Raw genomic sequence first — 4,777 nt, 5'->3', positions numbered from 1 at the left:
ACGCACTTTCTTCTTTCCTCGTGTTCCCTCTGCCAATGCTGTTACTGTTTGCAGGAGAACTGTGTTCTGCTTTGCTGTGCTTGTCTTGACTGTGTGAGGGGCCACGGATGAGATGACAGCCTCAGTTGTTTCTGGAGCGCTGTTCTGGGTTTCACTGGTTTCACCTTTATCACACATCGTGGGGTGGTGTCTCCGTCCACACACACTGCATGTCACTCCCTTTGTTTTGCAGAATTTAGCCATGTGTCGCTGTCCTAAGCATCTGAAACACCGTCCCATTTTCTTCAGCTTTTCTTTTCGCAGGTTAAGTGTGTTGTCTGTGCATAGTTCAGATTTATGACTTGTGCTGTCACAGAATATACAACCTGGAGGGGACTGCGAGCTGCTGGTGTAGAGCATGGCAGCTGACGGCAGACTTGGCTTCCTGAACCTTCCCCCTGCTGATTCAGGTCTGTGTCTGTGCTGGTTAGGGGACTGTGATTCCTTGTTGTGGCTTCCTGCTTTGGTCAGGTGCATGGCACGCTCTCTGCTTTCAACCTCTTGCTGTAGAAAGGCAACGAGCTCTTTAACCTGCAGTTCATGGTTTGAGCCTACTTCACGTGTGTAAGCAAGAGCGAGGTCGTCTGGGATCATTTGCAGTAATATGGGGCACAGCAATCCTCCATATGTGTCTGACACTACTCCCATTGCTTCCAAGCCTCTGATCTGGACCTCACACTCATCATAAAGTCTTCTGAGATCAACAATGTCTGAAGATCTTTTAACTGGTGTTAAGTTTAACAGTTTAGACATGTGTGCACTCACGATCAGGTCCTTTCTTCCAAATCTCTCTTTGAGCATGTCTATTGCAGCGTCGTAGTTGCTCTCCGTTATCTTTAACCCCGCGATGGCTCTGGCTGCTGGACCCACCAAATATGACTTCAGGTAAGTGAGTTTTTCCGTTTTGTTTAACTCACCATTATCGTGAATAGCAGTCTGAAACTGGTCCCAGAATTCTTGCCACATCGATATATCTCCGCCATATTTGTTTATGTACAACTTAGGCAACTTTACCGATGGTCTGCTGGTCATTCTGCTTGAGTGGGCGCTCACGTCGCTCAGCCGCGGCGATATCCCTCCGCCCGTGGCGGCTCCTTTTCTTTCAATTATTCTCGTAGCTCGAGTCTTACAGAGTGTGAGGTGGTCCTGGTAGTCCACAGTCTTGAGGATATCCGCCTCGAGCTCGTCCATCGGTATCTCCTCTTCTATCTCCTTTTCTAGCTCCAGGAGACTCGCTTCCTTCACCGACAACATGGACAGCTGCTCTCGTATGCGTTCACAACTCACATCCTCATTATATGTCTCCTCTTCGATAGCTCGCATCAGCTTCGTCGTCGAGGCTCTCACAACACCTCGCTTTTGTTTTAGTCTCTGTAGCCGTTCCGTCATTGTCCCGGTTCCTGCCGTTGCTCGGCTAGTGCAGCTATCGGCTAACTGTTCCGTCGTCACTCTTTCGTCTCCCGTTTCCCGGGTTTCGGCACCAAAATATGGGAACTTAGCTGCAACCTTCTGATAAAGATGAGTTGGGACTCCTCGATGTCGTTTCAGTGGTTTTACTGACGAAAATATGTACAAACAAACATCACATCGGCTACTAACGGCTACAAAACGGCACAAACGGATCCTAACTGCTACAAGCGGCACAAACGGGTACTAACTGCTACAAACGGCTACTTTTTCTCAACTGCACTTTTCTTCTTCTTCTGGTTTGCCCTCTGACCTGTCGTAAAACTGACATGTAAACGAATGAGGCGCCACCTTGTGGTCTCATACTGTAACATAACACCTACAATACAACTGACTCATGTATATGTAATCTTACTTTTAACTGCATTTTACCATTTGAATATTAATCATCATGTAATATAATTAACAAGTAAATAAAGAACATTCTTTTCAATAATAATAATAAACTTATTTCTGAATAATAATGAATTAACTGAATTAAGGATACAACAACCAATTCTATCGTTGTGGTTTTCTTAATAAAAGGCAACAGGTGTTTTATTTTTGTGAAAATGAGTGGAAGTGCGTTACTCGCTACAGCTAACTTGAGCAGCTCCGAATTCGCAGGAACAAAACTTTAAACAGGTGTTATTTAGACAAATTAGCGTCACATTGTGAATCTAAAAGGCTACTTTCTCGCCTTAAAAGGTTAGAAATGTCGATAAAGTGGTATATTTACAGAGTTAAAATGAAATCAGCTTCAGCCTGCGGAAGCTCGGGTAGGGAAGAAATGCATTGTGGGTTCTTGTGTAGTTTACTACAATGTAAACAGTCTTCTTACAATCTGGTCATTTAGTGTGTAGTGTGTAGGATGGAAGTATGTAGTATAGAAGTATGTAGTATGTGGTTTCGAACACAGCTTGTGACTGAGCTTTCGGCCACTAGCGCGGCTAGCATCCGGGCTAGCTCGGTTAACTGGCAAAACAGACAGACAGGAATTAGCCAATCACAAAAAAGTAGCTCAGTTTCTGCCCAGCGACAGGCTGCTAAGGACAGCTAAGGTCCTACAGTTGCTACGGCGATGTGCGAGAATCTGCTTGGAAATTCTCAAAATGCCCCCAGAATTTGGCTTCTGACAAGGTCCCGAACAATTGCAAACTGTGAGGAAACCGTAACTCCTGTCCAAAAACCGAAAACACTGTGAGAGACACAGAAGCCGGCAGATTCTGACAGTGTTTATTTTATTCAGATATTCCTTAAAATGAGCGAGTAAGCTCAGTGCGAAAAAAAAAAAGACTTACATTAGGGACAATGGAGAGGGAGACACGTCTTGCTGCCGGTCTAGGTCCCCCCCAACTTTTCATCTGAAACCGCCTCCCAGCGTTGAGGAAGACCGGCGTCTTTGGCTGAGGGCACTTAACTTACAAAACCCTCCAAAAAAGCCTTATGTCTGTTCATTTCATTTTGTGGATGGTAGACCTACTACCCAACATCCGTATCCTGAGAAATGGCTTGGCTATGAAGCTCCGGTGCAACGTCCGCGACGACAGCTTGTTAGGCAATCAGGTAAGTTCTCATACTTTGCCCTAACGCGAGTTAGCAGCTAGCTACATTTGCGGTAACATTCTGTTGTCGACTGCTTGTCAACACAGTTTTAAACGATTGTAGTTTAGGAGTAAATGCTTTAAAATAGTGTTAACCTTAGTTAAGCCATGACAACACGGATAAATCTTAGTTTTAACCGAGTCATTATTTTCATAGAGGCATCAACCAGCAATGCTGCTGAGGCTGAGCCTGAGCTCGAGCCCGACGGTGATGGACATCGCGACATCGGAACACAGTGGGAAGATCAATGCATGACCGATCACGACTATGCTGCAAGACCTTTACTTCTCCAACCTCTGCTGTGTGACCAGGCAACCCAGTGCTCAGCGAGTACTGCAAAATATCAAGAGTTTGTGCGAAATGACAACTTGAGCCTTCTCTACACTGGGCTGCATCTGGATGCTTTCACCTCCTTGGCTGATGACCTAACCCGTGATTTCACTAACAGCTCTCATATTCATCCATAGGATCAGGTCTTAATGACTCTCATGAAGCTTCGTCTGAACCTACTTCAACATGACATCGCAGAGAGGTTTCAGGTGTCACAGCCCTTCGTCAGCAAGGTAATTTCTTACTGGTTAGAGGTCATGGAGGAGAGGATGCGGGTTTACATCCCTTGGCTACCCAGGGAGACTATTAGGGCAACAATGCCACAGTGTTTTAAAGAGCATTATCCATTAACCACCTGTGTCATCGACTGCTCTGAAACACCCCTTCAGAAGCCCCACAACCTTGATTCTTACAGCCACTACTATGGACAAAATACCATCAAGTTCCTGGTAGCAATTGCACCTTGTGGCCTTATCATGTTCGTATCACCTGCATATGGAGGAAGGTGCAGTGACAAGTTCATCACTGCAAATTCTGGTTTTCTGGAATACCTGCGTCCAGGTGATGAGGTCATGGCTGATAGGGGCTTTGTCATTCATCTTCTCACTGAAAGAAGGGTCAAGCTAGTCCTGCCAGCTTTTACAAAAAAAGGCATGCAGCTTTCAGAGGAGGACACAACTAACACAAGACGCATTGCCAATGTGCGTGTCCATGTTGAAAGGGTCATTCGCAGATTGAAGAACTTTAGAGTTCTCTCTCAAACAGTCCCAATTAGCCTTGCATCTAAATTTGACAAGATTCTGAGAGTTTGTGCTGCCCTGTGTAACCTTCGTGGTGACATCATTCATGACAATGACGAATAAGTTTTAACCCATTTTAAATCAGTTCAGTTAGCCTAGTTCATTTGGTTATTGTTCATTTTTACTCATGTTCAGTGTTCATTAACACATCTACAAAATGTACTGATCTGCACTGTCCATTCTGAAAAGTGTACCATACACAAAACTGTTGTCATTATTTTTCATTTGTTCTGCATCAGTACCAAACCTGACTGTACATTTAGTGCTCATTCACAAATCTACAAAATGTACTGATCTGCACTGTCCACTCTGAAAAGTGTTTAACTGTTATGACCTGGTGCATAAAGACACAGCTGACACAGCTTTTCAAGCATTCAAATGTAATAAATATTACTTATTAAGTAATTAAACCAATATTTGTTAACATTTGTTGTGGTCATCTTGATGATGTAAAGAAATGAGAAACACATTTTCAACATCAAAACCATGTTGACAGTAAATAACACTAAATTAATCATTAGTCTACATTACATAAAGACAAAAAACAAGGCTACATA

At 43.9% G+C, this 4,777-nt stretch overlaps 1 protein-coding gene across 1 annotated transcript; it reads left to right on the top strand.

The window, feature by feature from the left end:
- The first annotated feature begins 1,606 nt into the window (after positions 1-1,606).
- si:dkey-56d12.4 (uncharacterized protein LOC799220 homolog) lies at positions 1,607-4,283 on the top strand. Its single transcript, XM_053328308.1, is given in 3 exon segments — positions 1,607-1,689; positions 2,867-3,051; positions 3,247-4,283. Coding segments are annotated over 3 exon segments (1,305 nt in total).
- The last annotated feature ends 494 nt before the right edge of the window (positions 4,284-4,777 follow it).

This window comes from Scomber japonicus, chromosome 11, assembly GCF_027409825.1.
Source record: "Scomber japonicus isolate fScoJap1 chromosome 11, fScoJap1.pri, whole genome shotgun sequence".
Taxonomy (NCBI): domain Eukaryota; kingdom Metazoa; phylum Chordata; class Actinopteri; order Scombriformes; family Scombridae; genus Scomber; species Scomber japonicus.
Note: the sequence above shows the minus strand (reverse complement) of the source record. Positions and strands in the feature narration are given on the sequence as shown.